The sequence below is a fragment of the Euprymna scolopes genome, chromosome 6 (genome assembly GCF_053919585.1).
Source record: "Euprymna scolopes isolate OS-2025 chromosome 6, ASM5391958v1, whole genome shotgun sequence".
In the NCBI taxonomy this organism is placed as follows: Eukaryota; Metazoa; Mollusca; class Cephalopoda; order Sepiida; family Sepiolidae; genus Euprymna; species Euprymna scolopes.
The window spans coordinates 74,522,121-74,541,457 of NC_136487.1; the positions used below are offsets into that span (position 1 = coordinate 74,522,121).

Genomic DNA, 19,337 nt, shown 5'->3' on the forward strand with positions numbered 1-19,337 from the left:
TCTGTCCATCCAGTTACGGAAGCACAAAATGTATATAATGGCACCCTTGAAATAAAAATAAATGTTTTTGTTATATTTTAATTTTAAACATGTTGTTTTTTTGTTTTTTTGCAAACATATTTAAGTTTTATTTTTTTTCAAACATATTTACGTCTTTTTTTTTTTTTGCAAGCATAAACTAAATGTTTTTGCTATATTTTTCTTTTAAACATATTTATGGGTACAACCGTTTTTCCGCGAGTATTTTTTACGCTCTTATGATAAAAAAAAATCAGCGTTTTTTCTTTTATCTTTTTTATGGACCCCCCCTTTTTTTCTTAATTTTTCTGCACTTATTTTACCTTTTCCGCGAGTATTTTATATATATATATTTGAAAAAGAATATTGTAAAACCTGAATCTTACTACTATTAAAAAATACCGCGGTACAATAAGTGCATAAGCAAACTTTTCAAAAAGAAAAATATTTCAAAAATATTTAGTTTATGCTTGCAAAAAAAACAAAAAAAACAAAAAAAGACGTAAATGTTTGAAAATAAACAAGCAACAAAACGTAAATGTTTGGAAAAATAAAACTTGAATATGTTCGCAAAAAAAAAAAGGTAAATATGTAAGAAAAAAAATAAAGCTTAAATATGTTTGCAAAAAAGCAAAAAAAAAACATAACAAAAACATTTATTTTTATTTCAAGGGTGCCATTATATACATTTTGTGCTTCTGTAACTGGTGGACAGACAGTAACGCCACCTATAGTCAAACGGAGGAAACAGGCTCTCTCTTTCTTCACGATTACCAAATTAATTATTAATGAAAATAGTTTGTTGCGGACCATCATGTTGCAGACCAGGATATAAATACCCTAAACTCGCTACAAGAAAAAATAATGAAACGAATTGAATGAAGGAAACAAAGAACTCAAATGCTGGAATAAAATAAACATGTTTATTTTCTGATGAGAAATGAAAGTCTTGGGTGTACACGTGTTCATTCAGCCGTTGACGACTACGCGCATGGAAGGAAAGGGGAATGCAATTGAGAAACGCGAAATGGCAAGCCAGCCTGTAGAAAGAGAGGGCTAAGCTCAGTAGAGAGTCGCGCACATGTCTGTTTTGATGGACCAAATCCGAAGGGGAGATAGAGTGAGAAAGTCAATCCCGTTCGTGGAGAGAGAAAAAGTATAAAGTGTACGTGCGCTTATGGCACATTACAGTAGCAGGGAAAGTGACGTTATGGCGCTCGAACGCTGGTCCGGACGAAAAAGGGAAGTTGACAGGTTTTGTTGACTTTTATACTGGAGTTAGTGTTCTGGGTGTACATGTCTGGCTTTCACTTTAAAGGAAGTGACGTCACAGCTCGGGTGTGTGTGCGTGTGTGTGTGCACGTTAGCATGTGTGTGTGTATGCGCATGAATGTGAGTGTGTGTATGAGGCTGTGTATATGCGTGCGTGTGTGTGTGTGTGCGTACGTGCGTGCGTACATGTGGGTGTGTATATGTGAGGGAAAACATGTTCAAACAAGTTTTCGAAGACATTTAGCGAAAATTGAGTTTTGCTAGGTATTAGATAATTTAAATCGTAACAAAGGAGATAATTATTTTCTGAAAATTTTGAAAATCTTAGGAAAATTTAGCAAAACTCAACTTTTGCTAATTGTCTTCAAAACTGTTTTCATTAATAATTAAATTCTACCTTATCGTTTTTCGTTATTTTTTGGTATTTTCATTACTGCAACATGACAATTTAGTAGATATCATTGGTTTTATTTGAAATGCAATATTTCGATTTTCAAATTTTGTTTTCATAACAAAGAAGCGTCAACTTCTCCCATAGTGAAAAAAAAAGAAAAGAAAGAAAAATATGTTCGTATAGTCTAAAAATTGATCACGTAGTTTTATTATTATATAAGAAAATAACATTTTATGGCTAAACTACGAGCGACCGTCTCGCGATGCCATCTTGAAAACAAGGGAGACAACTCTAAATCAAAGTTTTTGATAACTGTTTTTAACATGGGTATATTGGAAAAACTCAATATGCTTTAAAATGTTTTTCTTTATAAAAATAAAAGTACTTGATAACATTTTTATTGTAAAAATTTTATTCTTGTTATTCAGTTTTTTGTTTTTTTTTAATAAATGAAAAGTAAATATTCTGGTGAAAATGAGTTTCGTAGGCGGCAGAATTTATCGTATCTGAGCCGTTAATGCGGTTTTATTTTATTAATTAAAATCTTATTAATAAAAATAATATGTTGAGTGTGCAACAAGTGTTCACTGTTCCTCTTACAACAGACGCTCTTCTCCCGAGTGACCAAAATAAAGCGCACGCGCGTCGAGATTGACACCGACACTTGTTTGTAGAAATGGCGTCTCTACCTCTGTTCAATTCATACTCATACAATTCCTCCAGGAGTAATAACACCAACAGCCAAACATTTTATCACAATGACCAAAGAAAACATTCATGCGAAGCCAACGGAATCTTTTGGAAAGCTGAAGGTAAATTGATAAAATGTCTTCAAGCAATATTTTCTTTTTTAAAGCTTAAGCATAAATGAAAAAAAAAAAAAAGCAAACAATTTCCTGTCCCTACTGCCAGCCAGCGCATATTACTGTTTTAATCTTTTTTTTTTTTTTCAGAAAGAAAGGTGTCTAAACTTGTGAACTTTAACTTGCATATAATAAATGTAAATCATAAGATATCTAACAATAATAACAAAAAAGAAAGGAAATTGCCTAAATTAAGTACAACCAGCCGACAACGAACTAAGTTGGTGCTTCTACAGAATTTGAATCGACCCACTAACTTTTACCGGACTAGATTTAGAACTAAGGTTAGGATTTGTTAAGTAATAAAAGAGGGGGGGGAGTTTGGTTTAAGTTCTGTAGAAGTTCCGTTAGCTTTTAACTTGTACTTTTATTCCACTCTTGCTCCAAACCTAAACAAACAATATTTTAAAAGAAGTGAGTAAATTTTTAATAAAAGCTATTCTTACGAACCAAGATCGATAACTATTCAGTAAGGCATGCACATCAAAGTTTCTAAAGCATTCAACTTCACAAAACTTTTAAAAATCGATTATTTGTCTAATTTGAAACTCGAAAAAAAAAATGAACTTTTTGAACAACGAGTAATGTCTAACATTTCGTTGCTAAGGTACATTTCCTTGAACGGGGGGGGGGGATGCAGCCCGTTCCAGTCGTTACTAGTTTTAATTAATTTAATAAATTAATTCAACTTTTCCCCCTCATGTGATTAGATAATTTTATTTGAAAATAAAGATTTCCGAAAAAACTTTTTTTTTTTTCTTTGTCACTAGTCTTGTATGACGTAAAAATGATATCTTTGTGGTGAAATGTTTACGAACTTGTCATAAATGATTCACGTTATTGCCGTTTAATCTTCAGAAAAAGATGAATACTTCTAATTTTACCCCCATTTTTGTTGTTCCTAACAGTCAAGGTATTTATTTATTTATCTGTGCGTGTGTAAACTCAATCTTAGTGTTCGTGTTGCTTAATGAAGATTTTCCACATATCTCTATAGTGTTGGGTGCATGCATTGCATGCATCGCCCGTCCTGCACGCACAAATAATTTCTTGTTGACATCATGGGGGCAAAAGATAAAAATATAATCACAACCGAATAGACTCGTTAAAATTCTCGGTTCCCTTGTACTAGAGACAGAGTTGGAATATGTCGCCAATTTCGCTTTATTTGATAAAGTTGAGGTACTCATGCAGAGAGTGATCCGTGCTGAAATAATAACGCTATTATTTAAAGGCCATTCTTAACATGGGGAGGGTGTTTTAACCTTACAGTTGAATAAAAAAAAACATCATAAAACTTTAATTAAACTTGGTAATACGATTTTTAAAAATAGCGCATAAGGCCATGTGCGCGCGCTTGCACATACAAAATGGCCACCCGTACGTGATTACATTGTTTAAGATTTGGAAAAGTACTTGTTTTTCGCCTAATTTTAATTTTTTGCCAATACTACACTGTGACAAGGCAGTTTGGTACACGAGTGCACATTTAACAGCCTTTTTTATACTCGCGCGTAGCGTAAATGAAGGCTGGGCTGTGAAATGGAAAATAATTCCAGAGCTAAGGGGTTAATACCGTACAACCAGTAAATTTGCGACGGAAACGGTTACCATATTTTTTGAAAGCACAATGAAAATTACAAAAAACTATTTTTGTTTCTATACGAATGTGAAACGAGCCTTAAAGTAAAATAATACCGATTTTTCTTTTTTTAATTTCCTCGTGTCTTTATTGAATGATAAAAAAAAAAAACTCGAAACAACCTTTTAGCCAATAAATACTAAAATGCCCCCCTCTCTCAGGTGGCCAGAAAGTGGGTACTCATTTTAAGTTAAATTTACATGGAAAAGTGATCTCCCACTTTTCGCAAAAGTAATTTCTTCATGTCATGAAAACTATTTTTGGGTTTGTATTACTGTACACATAGATTCGAAAAAGTTGTCAAAAAACAAATATATAACAAATAAATGTTATCAAAGGCAAGATAAATTACTTTTCTACCAAACTGGATATAATTTTCGTGTTTTTATTCAATTTAACATGTTTATTCAGCTCGAAAAGCATACAGTGTTTACCGATGTATTGGAAAATTTTAAATGGCGGCCGACTCTGTCTTTAACACGGTAAGTTCGGAAAAAGGTGTAATAAATAATAAACTAGAGAAAATACTGTTAGAAATTTGCTCAATATATATTACCGTGACATAACTTGACATATATTCGGTGGGTTTTTAATAGTATTTTGTCTAGTTTATTATTTATAACACCTTTTCCCGAACTTACCGTGTTAAAGAGAGAGTCGGACGCCATGTTGAATTTTCCAATACATCGCTAAACACTGCATGCTTTTTGAGCTGAATAAACATGTTAAATTGAATAAAAACACGAAAATTATATCTAGTTTGGTAGAAAAGTAATTTATCTTGCCTTTGATAACATTTATTTGTTATATATTTGTTTTTTGACAACTTTTTCGAATCTATGTGTACAGTAATACAAACCCCTATTTTTTTGCGACGGAAACGGTTTTCAGGTTCGTTTTTAGCACACCGAAATCTACAAAAAAAATTATTTTGTTATATACGGACGTTAGACGGGCCTTAATGTAAATATTTTCCAAAAAGAATACCAAAAATAAATTCATTTTGTAACATATATAAAGTTAAACTGATATGTCAATTCAGTAATTTTTTTTTCTGAAAACCGATTGTGTTTTAACAGCTTTTTTGCTTTTACTCACCCCCCCCCTTGTGACAATTTGTTCAGATTACTTTCGTGAAACTAAAATTGTAAAAATATGGTAATACGAAAAGCAAAACAAAAAAATATGGTTTAAAACATTGAATTGAAGTTAGATCGTCAAGATTAAATTGTAAGGTTAGGAAGCGCTTCTACTGTGAGAAATTCTCTCACATTGCTTCTGCCATTGGCAGAATGAAAGAAAACCAATCAGAAATTACAACAGACTCACCTTTTAAACTTCAACGTAAATTTTATTAAAGCAAAAAGATCCAAATTGCAAAAGATGTGTCATCTTTAGCTATCTGCTGTACTGGGCCGGTAACACCCTAAAAGAGTAATAGTTCATCTTCGTGATATGCTGGATACAAAACTCCACTGACAAAAAACACTGCAACAAGTTTAATTGAGTGATGCCTTCCAACATGGATACTGCTAGTCCAGTAACCTCGTGGAGTTCACTGTAGATAACCGTCCAAATGACAGGTCAAACTGTAGACCTTAATTTCGTCTCTGACATACATTATATTGTGATGATGAAAGTCAATTGATTCACAGAGCACAACCGTGTACAATATAATAATTCGCCCAACTTAAGGGCATTGGTGTTTGCAAAAGATAACATTTTGCCCCACATTAGGGCATTAAGAGTCGCAAATCTGATGGGCTCTGAACTGGCATCTAAGCTTCAGCCTCTGTCCCATCGACGAAACGTTGGATCCCTCTGCCTGTTCTACAAGTATTTTAATGGTGAATGCTCTAACGAACTGCAAGCACTTGTGCCCCCACGACGTGAACACCCTCGACAGACCCGACAGGTTGCAAAATCCCACACTCTAGAGATCCCTAGATGTAAAAGATCTTTCTACTCCAGTAGTTTCTTCCCCAGAACCACTAGACTTTGGAATTCCATTCCAGGTCCCTGCTTCCCCAACTGTACTGACGTGCAGAAGTTCAAGTGCAACGTGAACAGACATCTTGCTGCCCAAATCCCTACATAGTGCCGCAGTAGTTGTTGCCCCTGATAGTAAGTAGCCCCCTACACCAAAGTGGCAATGTGCCTTGTTTGGGGTGAAAATGTAATAATAAAAAAAAAATTTTTTTAAATTAAAACGTCTCAATGAAACAAAGTGATTTTGAGGCTACAAGCCTCAAGTGAATTTCATATGTCCTTTTCAACCTGTGTCTATGGTGATCTGAAAAGATAAATTTGGTGCCAAGAATACCCTCGGCAGTTAGTAATAAGCAATCTGATAGGTTTAAACAAAATCGTGGGCAGACAAACCGACCAATGAGGAGCCTGTTTATTTCTGCACAATTTCTTACACTATAGAATTTGAACCGGCATAAGTTAAAGAAAAAAAAAAAAAAAAAAGGAAGCCCAGTTCGATTCAAATACTGTAGAAATACTAATTATTTTTGGTACTTATGCATTTATCTTACCATGCTGAAATAACGTTATATTTTGAAAGCCATTTTTAACATGGGGAGGGTGTTTTGTAACTATTCTGTACAGCCACCTAATTACTTAATAAATAAAAAGATATTGTGAAACTTGAATTTGTCTTGAAAATACTGTGAAAATTGGTTCCAAATGATTTTTAAAAAGTGAGCAAAATGACTACTTTACTTTATAACCGATATTTACGATAACTAAAACTGCTTATATCTTCTATTAAATAGTAGCAGGGAGACCTGATGTTACCCCAGATTGAATGAAGATCAACAGCTCTTCTACACTTCCAATACTTTTATTGTCATCAAAATTTTTCAATCAAATCAATTGATTGCCTACTCTTGTCGGAGATCCATTGTGGTGCACTAAGAGCAACTTCATATGCTTCTCGGCAGTGACTTAATTCACAATACATTGTAATTTACAGTGCACGATAGAGAATCTACTGTTGATTTTATAAAATTATTTTTATATTATGGCTTGAATTAAAGTTTAAAATGCAAAAGTCAAGGATGTACTCTAAACACAAATATTCATTTCAAATGCATCCTTGTCTTATCAAAGAACCTGCTGTTGATTTTTATATGCCAGACCCTTTTGTTTGTGCAGTGATAAAACTTTTCAAGTGCCCTTGTGATGTTAGACTGTATAAGGGTGTTAACTTTGGTCAAAATTGGACTGTTATTTGAAGAGGAATTTTTCAATTATCGATTTTTGATACATATCGGAGGCATTCCAATACAAAACCTAAGAACCACTCATAAAGTACATTTGTGTGAATTTTTTTTTTTAAATTGGCTCAACTGTTTCGGAGTTCATAGGAACGAACTCGTGTACAGAGTGCCTTTTATCTAATACTAGTGGAGGTTGCCTGGGTGTTTGTAGGTGTGTGTGTTTGGGTGGTGGTGTTAGATCAAAACAAAAATAATAAGTAAAGTAATAACCCTGTTTAAATATTAAAAAAAACGAACAAAAAAAACAACAAAAAAGTTTTGGGAGGGAGGTAAGCTCAAAGGTTAGTAGTCTGATGACATAGCATGATGCCACGGAGGCAGGACTTGAGAACAGTCGAAAATAAGCGTTTAAAAACGTAGGTGGCTGAATGTCAACGTATGGTTTTCTAGGTCAAATATCACGTCCTAGCAATAGCAGTAGTAGAGAAAAAGAATTCACAGCGCAAATTTTGTCAGATAAAAGTCACTGAAATAAAAGATATTTATGATGTTTCGTAAATCGTAGATATTATAATCTAAGGAGTATAAGAAGTTCTAAGACGTAGTAAACTCCCCCCCCCCCGGAGAACTCACTCCAAAAAGCCTTTGCCAAACATACAAAAAAAATGCATGCATGCATACACCCCCCCCACACACACATTTTGCCTTTTATATATATACTAGCTTGGGGGTACCAGGCGTTGCCCGGGTGTTTAGAGGTGTGTTTGTTGGAGGGTGGGGGTTGATCAAAAAAACCCAGTTTAAAAAAAAAAAAATAAATGTTGGTCAGATGTTTGGAGGTGTAAAAGAAAAAAAATAGCTTTAGTAGGAAGGTAGGCTTGAACCCAGAAGCCTTGACGCGAAGGTGGAAGGGAAATGGGAAAAACCCTGTGACCGAACCATCTCTGCCATGAGGGGAGAGGAAGTGACAAGTATCTTAAGTTGACATTTATAAAGCAAAATTAACAGGTGCAAGAAAGTTAAGTCGCATGATGTCTGACCTAGTTTTGCGCTGGAAGCCAATTTCTGTTTCCCCCGCCCATTATTCGCTTTTCGAAGACGTGACGATCGAAAAATCTCTTGAAAATAGCTTGTAAAAGTCGGGTAAATTAAAGATAGCCACGACCCCTATTCTTAAGTCATAGATATTATGATTTAGACGTGATATAAAATGTTTTAAGGAGTGAGCCAACCGAGAAGACCGGCGAAAAAAGCCTTTTGCAGACATACGGAAAAATGCACACACACAAACACACATTTTTGCTTTTATATTTATAGATAGATGTATTAGGCAAAATGGGCGTGAGCGTTTGTGTATGTCTGTGAAAGGCTTTTTGCATCGGTTCTCACGTCGGTTCGATTCCGTGAGAAGTTTTTGCATACTTCCCAGATCGTAATATCTCGCATTCGCGGACATCATCTCTATCTTTTTAAAAGAATTTTTTTTTTATTTTTGATAAGAGTTAAACAAAATTTCCACTGTGGCATCATCTCGGGTGTTTGTTTGGCTTTTTTGTATAAAGTGAAACTATTTGAGCGCAAATGACGGCCTGGTGGCGTGTCCACTCTTGCGCTGCACCAAAATGAGATTAGTTCTCTGTTGATGGAAAGGGAAACCTTTCTTTACTGAGAAAATTTCATTTTTAAGCAAATTGTTTTTAGTCCCACATTAAACACGACCTTGTGTCACATTTTGTTTTCGTGGGAAACCAATAAAATACCAACAGAAAGGAAGCTTACCTGGCCCCTAGCTAGTTTTACAAGTAACATTCATTTCTGCGCATGCGTGGCGACTCCTATGATTATTAAGTTGATTACCAACTTATTGAATTCACAATCCTCTTTGGCCTAATGGTTAGCAAGGAAGACTAATTACCCTACGTTTTCTAGTTCGATCCCACCTTTCTCTCTCTTTTTTATTTTTATTTTTTTTATTTCGTCTTTGTCCTAATATCCTCCACCTGGGCAAAGGTTAATTTCCAACTCCTTGAATTCACTATCATCTTTGGCCTAATGGTTAGCGTGGAAAACTAATTACCCGCCTCTCTCTCTCTTTTCTTTTGTAAATTTTAACCCCGTGGAAGTCATTCTTAACATCACTTTGTCCTTGTGCCAATATCCTCTATCCGAGCAACGGCAGGTACTCCACGCTAGTATATAAATAAATAAAAATAGAAATTTTTTTTTTTCTTTTTTCTTTTTTTTGCTAAAGGATAAAACAAAAATAAATTGTTTGGGACTAATTTCTCAATTGCATTTTCTTTTTAAAATAATTTATCACCAAATTCGGCTTCAAAGACCTTCCCCCCCCACACACACACACACTTTCAAATTTTATTGTAATTGAGCCTTTTACTTAATTCGACACTGGTTATACTTACCCAATGTTGATAGGTGTCTTTTTACTTTGATTTTTGTGCCCCTTCCACCTAAATTTTTTTTTTTTTTTTTTTTTTTTTTTTTTTTTTTTCATAAATGATTTTGAAAATTGATTAAATTATTACAATATTATTTTGTCATTGAATCAAATTAAAACATTTTTGTTGAGGTAATGGTTATGTTATTTGCGATCTGCCAAAGCATGAGAATTCCAACTGGAGCTAACTAACGGGGTCAAAACACTTGAAACAACACTACCAGAAAAAGATATGATTTTTTTATCATCTCTGCCATCTTAGAAATGGCACTGGACATTGTTGATAAAAAACCCATGAAAAACTGGACAAGCTTTCAATGGAGATCAAAGTAAGAGAAAAAATGAAACTGATGAGAAGAGGAAGTACGAAACTCAGGACATGGAATATTCTGAAGTATGCAAGACTCTGTCGCCATATGAATGAAGAAATAAGGCCTTACAATGAGAAGGAATAAACTAAGAGCTTTGAAGGATAGCAAAGATCTTAAGGCTACTAAAATGAAATAATGTTGGAGGTGGGGGTTATTGCATTGAAAGAAGACGATGGCACCCTCACAGTTGACTTAAACTGGTTAATCAGTGCTCTACAAAACCAGGACACCCCAAAGTCAATTTTTAGAGAAAGGACTGTTATACCCTCTTGCAATATTGTCTAAAGTCTGCAATCAAATAACTAAAGAAATAAAGATCCAGGAGAACATGGAATTACGGCAGGCATTCTCCAAGATAGTGGTGAACCAATTGCAGAGATTCTCACCTGCTTATGCAACAAATGCTTTAACAACAGCGAAGTGACTACAAACTGAAAGAACTGATCAGTTATAAATCTCCATAAGAAAAGAGACTTGAAAGATATTAAAAAAAAAAAAACTACAGACCAATAAGCTTACATGCTGTTGTTTACAATGTATTTTCCCAAATTCTCAAAAGAATGCAAAACGCACCCAGAGAACAAACAGGTTTCCAACCAGGATTTTCCATCATGGACCACAAGTTGTAATCCAACTTCAAGTGAAAGCAAATGAGCACAGTACATCATTTGTTTCATTTTTTTTTCGATTATAGCATTTGACTCCATCAAATTCACTCCTATTTTCACAGCTTTTTTTTTACAAAGGAGTCACCACTTATCAAGGCCCGGAGGCCACTCGAGGATAAGGGTTAATAAGCGTACAGTGGTCAATGGGACAATGTCGTAATAATTGTTAGCAGTGGTAATTTGGTAAATTGGATTACTCTAGGGGAATGGCTTATCAAGAACTTGTTTACGTTGGACTTGAAGATGACCATATTATAGTCAGCTGGAAAGCAGGCCAAAGGAAGAGAGTTCTACAGGTGTGCAGTTTTAAGAAAGAAACTTTGTTCATGGAATCTACAATTAGGTTTAGGCACAGATAAAGAGTGAGGGAAATTATTGATAGTGTTTTCAGCTAGACGAGTGTTTCTCGTGAAAGTTTGCTGTGGGGGGGCATAGATTGGAGCTCAGCTGAGCACTCACCATGAAAATAATGATAAAGCAGAGACAGGCTCACAACTTCTTTCTGTGAGATAGAGGTTGCATGGAAGAGAAAAGGGATTCCCCCACTAGGCTACGAAGTCTGTTATGAACTCTGTCAAGGCAGGATTAGATCTTTCTAGCAGCTCCTGTCCAGATGTGGCAACAGTACTCCATCCTTGAACATACCTGGCTCTTATATAAGTAGAGAATTGCATCAGCAGTGAAATATCTACTGGATCGATAGAAGGATCCGACCATTTTCCCAGCGTCCTTGGCAAGATTTGATGTACATGTTCCATTTCAGATCAGGAGTAACGGTCAAGCCCTGGAGCTTGTCAAAACATGGAGTCTCATCAAGATGAGAGCCATTCATTTCAATTGATGCCAGATGGGGATCAGAATGTTGATGTAAAGATAGAAGTTTGATTTTAGATGTATTAAAAGTAACCAGCCACTTCTTTCCCCATTGTACCACATGCTTAAGATCAGAGGAAGGAGAATCAGAAAGAACTTGGTCGTTAACGGTCTTTGATGTACTGCCATAGATGGTAGTGTCATCAGCATAAATGTCTACGAATGATCTAAGGATGTGATTTGGAAGATCATTGATGTAGATTAGGAAGAGAGTTGGGCCCAGGATGGACCCCCTGAGATTAATTCTCTGAGCTTCTGATTTCTGCCCATTAACCACTACTCTTATGAATCTATCAGACAGAAATGAGAAGACATTACCATCTGAGCATGTTTATATCAACTTTTATCAGGATGTTTATGATAGTGACATTAACTCCCGCAGGATAGTGAAAAGATCATTATAGAAAGCAATGCCAGACTAGATAAGTTTAACAAACCTCTTTACGAACTGGCTGTAAGATTCAGTAATCAATAAAATGGACTGGGAAGACGGATTTGCCAACAATATGATTGTCACAAGTCACACACCTCAACAATTTAAAGAGATTCTTAATGACATTCACAATGCTAGCCACATAGTTGCCCTTTAAAATGCACACTGAAAAAAACTAAGGTCATGTTGTACAAATATGCCACAAACCCCCCAGTCACAATGAAAGGTGAAAATATCAAGCAAGTTGACAACTACATCTACTCAGGAAAGATGGTGAGAAGTGATACTGATATCGTGCTTTAAATCAAATGGTGAATTGCATTTGGATAGACAGCCATTTATAAAATAAACATCACGAACAGTAAAAAGTTCACTATGAGCATTAAGCAGAAAGTGTTCAATGTATATATCATGCCTATTATAACATGATAGTGAAACATGGCCACTTAATAATGCAGCAATGGAAAAGCTCAGAGCGGCATATTGCAAAATGGGATGCGTTATGCTTGGCATCAGTTGACATGATAAAAAGAAAAAAAAAAAAGAAACACTTTTATTCAAAAGAAAATTGGAGTAAAATGATATCATACAAATGGCAAAGCATACATGGGCAGGTTAACTTTCAAGATATACAGACAAGACAGATATATATAGTGACAGAATGGACCTTAATGCAATGGAAAAGACATTGAGGAAGGCCAATAACTCTGAAAAAAGACGATCTGGATAGATAACTAGGTTCCACTTGACCATGCCTAATCAAAGATAAAACAAGGTAGAAAGAAACCAGGAGTGATTTTATTTATTTATTTATTTTTTATGTTATTTATTTATTTATTTTATTTTATTTATATTTTTATTTTTTTTTTTACTGATGATGAATGGTTATGTTAATCTCAATTTTTAAGATTCCTGAGTGTAACTAATTTTCCAAACTAAAGATTTAAAGCAAGGTGGCTTTCTATTTGATAGTTTAAATACTTCCAAATTCCTTTCAATTTTCAAAGTCACTAAGCAATTTATTTATTTTTTTTTTTTGCGAGTCATAACAAATTATTAAAATGACTAACTTGGTTACAAAGAAATCTAAATGCATTCTGGTGCATTTAATTTTGATTTTGTTGCTTGTCTTATGCATTTAATAAGAAGAAATCCTTTTAACATGTACTTTAGAATTAAGACAAATGTGTTAAATTATTGCTAAAAAATTTGGATGTTATCTTATTTGCTAATTCCCAATCAATGACATCATAAAGGATGAGCTATTAAAACAGATGGTATAACATGTGCAGTGGATGACATCACAAAATAATGTCATCAATCAAATCGGAGAGAGGTTGAAAAAAATCTTTTTATCAAAAGGTTTAAGAGTCATGTATGAGAATATTTATTGTATTAAATAGGTTGATTTTGAAATGATTCATGTTTTCAGCATAATAAATTCTCTTCAAAAGTTGTTGGTTGTTTTTGTTTTACAGCATATCAACCCTTTCCTGGTTATTTAATGCCGAATCCGGTGATTTTGAAGAAAACTTTTTTAATAGAATATATTTGTTTTTTGCAAGTCGGTTTCTATTTAACCCATAGTTGGGACCCTAACAGGTACTACCACTCCGGGTCAGAGTGGACCTGGGAGCAATGGCAATTAAAGGGTGGCTCCACACTCCCCAAAGTCCGCAAGCTGGGGCCTCACCATCGGATATAGTTTAAGGTCATATCCAGGACCGCTCTTCAAAAGTTAAGATTATTCGTTTTGTAGTTTAAAATTACATGGTAATAAAAAAATTGATATTTAATTAAATCTTTATGAATATTTGTATATTGAATTTTAATTCATTAAATATTGGGAAAAGATTGGCAGAAAACTAGAGCCATGTCTGTTATGTTACGAAAAAAGAATGCTGCATATGAGGTGATCATCCAAAGATCAAGGGCCACAATGTGATAGTGCTGCCTTGAATTGTTGGGACATCTGACAGAGGGGGAAATGTACAAGCGACTGGAGACTGTGAATTTGATATTCCCATGAAACTTCTTCCTTTGGAGGAAGCCGGTTTAACCCGCCTAGGGTGAGTGCCACTTTGATTTGGATCTCAGATGGAAAATGTCACTAACCACATTGTAAATACCAGATAGAGGACCATTGACTTGCACTGAAAGGGTACAGTCATCAAAGAAAGCTCTGATCCATCTTACAACTTGTGGATGAAAGCAATAGATCAATAGTTTGTAGATTATTAACTTCAACTCTAGTGAACATCTTTGTCACCTGCCTTCATAAAGCTGTTGTCATTCATTAACAGAGTTGGTTTCTTTGAAATTTCCTTTGCAGCCGGTCAGCACACAAGTGATTACCATCGACTCTGGTCAATAAATTCTATTGACCAGAATTTAAATAAGTCTTTTGGCTTATACAGGGGCAACTGACAGGGGGGAAAAATAAGCATTACAGAAAGGGGTAATAGTCAACTAACGTACTACCGGTGTATCTGCTATCAGAAACTGTGATAAGGCAAATCAATTCCTTCGCTTTTTCCTCTCCCACCTATATCTCTCCTCATCATGTACTCTTTTCTTATTTTAATTAAGAATTACTAAAATTATTTTATTTATTTTTTTAAGAATTATTGAAAATGCTTAAAATCTCTTAAACTATTTTGAATATTATGTATTGTATAATTTCATAAACATAAAATTTCAAATAAAATAAAAACTTATTTTTTAATTTATTAAAAGTGCATATAAAACTAATTGTGTTAGGTTAATTTTTATTGTATAGTTTTCAATAATGTCCTTTTCTTATCTATAAAAGTGAGAATGTGTGTGAAAACACTTCTTAACCTATATACTCAATGAATTTTGGATCTACAGACTTGCTATTTGGTATATAGGATAATCAGACACATGGAAAACTTTTTAATCGGTTTTCATCCTAAAAAAGGGGCTGCTAAGGGGTCAAAATTGGTACTTGGTCGTACTTAGATTTTTATCTTTGTCAACTGTTTCACTAATGCGCATGCATGGCTGTGAAACATGACAGCTTCTTTATGTTAAGAATAAGGTTTGAAAACATTTTGTAAAGATCGTGTCAAGCTGGTCTAAATATTATTGTACTTGATTCACTGTCTATGTTTTTATTCTGATCTCAGCTCAAGTACTTGCATTAATTAAAATATAATATTCATGCATATTTTATGACCAACCAACACCGGGCAGCCTGCTAATATTTCAACAAATCGCTTCACAATAGAAATACTGAAGAGCAATAAAAGTGGAGGAACTGATTTGCCTTGTCACCGCTTCTGGTAGCAGATACACCGGAAGTTAGGAAGTATATTAAATGATTATAACCCAGAAAAGATTATGAATTTTATTAACAATTTCATGAGTGGCTTTTTTTTTCTTTTTTTTTCACCTTGTATTTGATTCATTGACTTGAATGTTCCATCGATGAAATGTAGCATTCCTCTGCCTGTTCTACAAGTATTTTAACGGTGAATTCTCTGAAGAACTGAAAGCACTTGTACCCCCTCAACATAAACCCGACACGCAGCAAAATCCCACCCCTTCACAGTTGAGATCCCTAGATGTAAGAGAGCCTTCTACTCCAGTAGTTTCTTCCCCAGAACTGCTAGACTTTGGAATTCCCTTCGGGGTTCCTGCTTCCCCAACTGTACTGACATGCAGACGTTCAAGTGTAACGTGAACCAATATCTTGCTGCTCAACTCCCCACATAGTACCCCTGTAGCTTATGTCCCTGATAGTAGCCCCCTAAATCAAAGTGGGAATGTGCCTTGTTTGGGGTGAAAATGTAATAAAAAAATTTTTTTTAAATTGAACTAATTGTTATATTAAAATCAAAATGATCAATGAATTTATTGAAAACAACAGTTAATAAAATTAACTTTTTCCAAACAACTATGCATATTGATTAACCTTGTGACTGATATCGTATGTACATAAGCTTTACTATAAAGATGGTGCATCTATTGTGTAAAATTGTATAAACTTGAAATAGTGTTTTCACTTTACCATTTATTTATTTAGCTACGCAGCTTAAATGAATGCATCTTAAGAATATCGGTTACTTCTTTGAGATATTTTGTCTATCGATATCTATTAACACTAGCATAGTTTTGCTAGTGTATATATATATATATATATATATATATATATATATATATGAGGCAGTAATACAATTGAGTTTATGATACAGTAAACTTAAAAATGTTATAAATATTTTATTTCTCCCCTCCCCCTTTCTGTACAAACATCACTTTACACAAATAATTTACACAAACTTTTTTTATAAACAGTATTTTACATTTTACAAACACAATCATGGAATACAGTTTCTGAAATGATAAAACCAACAAGCCTTTTAGCCCTATATGTTTTGCTGACTAGTTTTCTTTCGTCTGAACAGAAGAATCCTTACATTCTTTGAAACTCTGCGGAATAAGGACTATAACCTCTATATTTGTTTCCTTTCCGAGTAATAAACGTTTTAAACTCTTGTTAAAGTGTTTCTCAACATAATTTATCAAACCTATATTCTTATTTATTTATATATATATATATATATATATATATATATATATAGGGAGGGATAATGGTTTCATGATGAACAAATATATATACTATTAGGTTGGTGCAAAAACAATATCGTTTTCTCACATATGTTACTTTCATATGATTTCTGAATTGATTCATTGATATATATAGCCATGTTATATATCCTTTGAAGCGTGATTTTTTGCTCTATCGAATTGTGTTATTCGGTACCATTCTCAATCTCTTCATTTTTTTTGCAGGCTTTTCAACAGCACGGATAAAATCCAAATCCACACTATTTTCTTGTTCCAGTTCAAACTAGGCTGAAAAGTTGTCAAGACCGCAATGATGCATTTGGTCCAGGAACCACTAACGAACATGTGGCACAATAGTGGTTCAAGAAATTTTGCAATGGTGACGAGAGCCTCGGAGGGGAAGACAGTCGTGACCGGCCAACTGCGGTTAATAACAAACATTTGAAAGTCTTGATTGAAGCCTTGTAAAACCACACGAGAAGTTGCTGTTGAACTTGCGGTCGACCACTTAAGTCGTTCGCCATTTAAAGCAAATAGGGAAGTCAAAAAGTTAGGTAAATGGGTGCCGCATGAATTGAACGATAATCAAAAAAATTGTCGTTTTGAGGTGTCTTTCTGTGCAACAAAAATGACCCATTTCTCGAGTGGATTGTGATGGGTGATGAAAAGTGGATTCTCTGACAACCGGCGATGTTCAGCACAGTGGTTGAATGCCGGAGAAGCTCCACAACACTTCCCAAAGCTGAAATTGCACCAAATAAAGGTTATAGTGACTGTTTGGTGGTCTGCAGCTGGTCTCATCCATCACAGCTTCTTGAATCCGGGTGAAACAATTACGATGGAGAAGTACTGCTGACAAATTGATGAAATGCACCAGAAACTCCAATGTATGTGTCTGAGATTGGTCAGTATAAAAAGACCAATTCTCCTCCATGACAACGCTCACTCGCATATTGCTCAACTGACCCTACAGAAGCTGGATAAATTGGGTTATGAAACTGCCTAATCCACCATATTCACTGGACCTCTCGTCCACCGATTATCATTTTTTCAAGCATCTCGACAACTTCCTGTGCGAAAAAGCCGGGATCATACTGAATCAGCCTTCAATGACTTCATCGCTTCCAGAACTCCGGATCTCTATGCTAATGAGATAAATAAACTTGTTTCTTGTTGGCAGAAATGTGCCAATTCTAATGGTTCTCATTTCGATTAATAAAGTTTATTTTGAAAGGAGTTATGATCTTTTGAAGTTGAACATCAAAAAACGACATTATTTTTGCACCAACCTAATACACTGTTCCTCCCCCACAAAAGACAAGGTAAAGCTTAAGAGGATGGTCTCATGGCAACAGAACAGATACTATATTTTCCCACTCCCCTTGAATTGAGCATTGAAAGATTGTACAATAATAGTCTATTAATAGAAACAATACTATATCTGCTTCAGTCAGATACTAAATTTCTATTAGTAATGGATGCATTTTATTTCAGCATTCAAAATACTTTTCAGTTTATTATTTTTTTATTTTTTTACAGGATCCAAGAATTCTCAACCTAATGCTGATGCTTATATCCCTGGTATGTATCAAATTAAAAGATATATCCCACTTTCCTTTTTATTTTTAATGCATCTTGAAGCTCTCGCTCAGTTTGTCACACTTAAGTTTGAAATAACGTTTAAATAGAAAAATATTAAATAGGAATAATTTAACCAATATGAATAAGATTAAGACATATATTTATAGTAATTTATTTACTCCCTTGCTGCATTCCTGCTATTTGTCTGCAAGCCTTGTATTTTCAGAGAGGAAACCACCTTTAATTTTTTTACTCTGCTTGACAACTCTACTCTTGCATTTCCCAAATTATCAAAAAATGTTACACCATCCTGGATATTGTTGTAGAGATTCGTAATACAAATACTGTCTTAGATTGTTTTTGTTTATAATTTCTTTCACAATTCCATTTTTTTTCCTGCATTGCTGTCAGCCTTCATAAATAATGTTATAATTAAGAAACAAGAACGCTGATCTCTTCTGTCGGCAGTCAGTGAAGGAGAAATCTTCCTAGACTGCATCAATATTTGTGCATAATAAAATGAGAAATATAAGCAACAAGTAAGTTTTGAAAAAATACATAATTTTTAAAACTATTTAAACCCAACTTTTTAATGTCAGAAACAAATATAAAATAACTGACTTGTTCAGATGTTTGTGAAGGCTTCACAAATTTTCGCAACCAAGATTGATATTTTTTTATGTAGAGTGTATTTTTGAAGAGTAAAGGTGTTGTTTTTTTTTTTTTTTTTTTTTTTTTTTTTTTAAGTATATAAATGCACTCTACATAAAAATCAGTCTTTGTCGCAAATAAATAATACAACTCGTTTTTACTTTTTTTAATAGAAACATCAATCCAAGCTATAACTAAAGAAATGGCAAAAACACTAGAGGATGACCTCCAATCTGTAGTGGAATGGGGACAAAAATGGATGGTCACATTCAATGCTGCCAAGACTAAACTTGTTTCCT

At 34.3% G+C, this 19,337-nt stretch overlaps 1 protein-coding gene across 2 annotated transcripts in view; it reads left to right on the plus strand.

Moving 5' to 3' along the window:
* The first annotated feature begins 2,264 nt into the window (after positions 1 to 2,264).
* LOC145277702 (uncharacterized) overlaps positions 2,265 to 19,337 on the plus strand; it is a 53,040-nt gene continuing 35,967 nt past the window's right edge. The window contains exons 1-2 of one of the 2 annotated variants that reach the window (XM_080129396.1): positions 2,265 to 2,496; positions 18,346 to 18,387. In XM_080129396.1, the coding sequence (XP_079985522.1) occupies positions 2,361 to 2,496; positions 18,346 to 18,387 (178 nt within the window). In that variant the 5' untranslated portion in view covers positions 2,265 to 2,360. Of the gene's footprint in view, positions 2,497 to 3,350; positions 3,461 to 18,345; positions 18,388 to 19,337 lie in introns of those variants that run through there. The other variant, XM_080129397.1, reaches the window with a different exon arrangement.